Source organism: Myotis lucifugus, unplaced genomic scaffold, assembly GCF_000147115.1.
Source record: "Myotis lucifugus unplaced genomic scaffold, Myoluc2.0 scaffold_71, whole genome shotgun sequence".
NCBI classification, from domain to species: Eukaryota; Metazoa; Chordata; class Mammalia; order Chiroptera; family Vespertilionidae; genus Myotis; species Myotis lucifugus.
This window is the reverse complement of record NW_005871119.1, coordinates 1,599,948-1,600,722: the sequence shown is the minus strand read 5'-3', so window position 1 is coordinate 1,600,722 and position 775 is coordinate 1,599,948. Positions and strand designations below refer to the sequence as shown.

The 775-nt window shown below is 65.3% G+C and overlaps 1 protein-coding gene across 1 annotated transcript in view; it reads right to left on the bottom strand.

The window, feature by feature from the left end:
• Positions 1–747, bottom strand: part of FAM46A (family with sequence similarity 46 member A) — a 6,860-nt gene extending 6,113 nt beyond the window's left edge. The window contains exons 1-2 of the mRNA XM_023755199.1: positions 550–747; positions 257–345 (exon numbers count right to left, since the gene is read on the bottom strand). Coding sequence (XP_023610967.1) covers positions 257–307 — 51 coding nt within the window. The 5' untranslated portion in view covers positions 308–345; positions 550–747. The remainder of the gene's footprint in view (positions 1–256; positions 346–549) is intronic.
• Between the last annotated feature and the right edge of the window lie 28 nt (positions 748–775).

Genomic DNA, 775 nt, shown 5'->3' with positions numbered 1-775 from the left:
GCGCCTGCATCACGAGGTTCTAGATCCAGGGCTGAGTTGCAGATTGGAGCGTTCGAGAAATGTTACGTAGTCCTTGAATAGAGATGGTCTTCTCTCTGGCTCTCGTCCAGCCGCTGGCACTCGCGCCCAGTTTGAACACGTTGCAACCGGCCGTGGGGGCTGTCGATGTAATTCGATCCGGACTCGTCGAAGTCGCTGCCGCACACCAAGGTCTCTTCCTCGGCTAAAGTAGCAGCCAAGGGGCATATAGGGGCACCCCGCCAAGCTCGTCCTCGGCCATGGCGAAGTACCCTTCCCCTTCCGCCATGAAGTGCCCCGCCGAATTCCACTTGGCCCTGGTCAGTCTTAAAAGGAAAAAAAAAAGGGGGGGAGGAAGGAGCTCGGTCAGGCGGCGGGCGGCCACAGGCGCCCAAAGAGGAAAGAGCGCGCCCCCTGCCCCAGGGAACCCCTTCCCCGGCTCGTCCCTGGGCTCGGCTCGGGGATTCCTCAGAGACGCCCCCTCCTCAGACCCCGCCGTCCCCCGCCGCGCCCCGCAGAGCAGCCCCGCACCAAAAGTATCTCTGATGCATCTGGAAAGCGCAAGCGGGAGTCCCGTCTGTGTCACCTGGAGACGGCCGCCCCTTCTAGGAGCGCCGCGAGCAAAGCGACTGCGAGCGAAGCCGCAACACTTCCAGGAGCGGCGAGTGCGCTCCCGGCCGCCGCGAGCCACTCAGTCCTTCCCAGACCCCGGCCGCCGGCGCCGGACAGTCCCGCCCCTCGCCCCCTCCCACGCCGC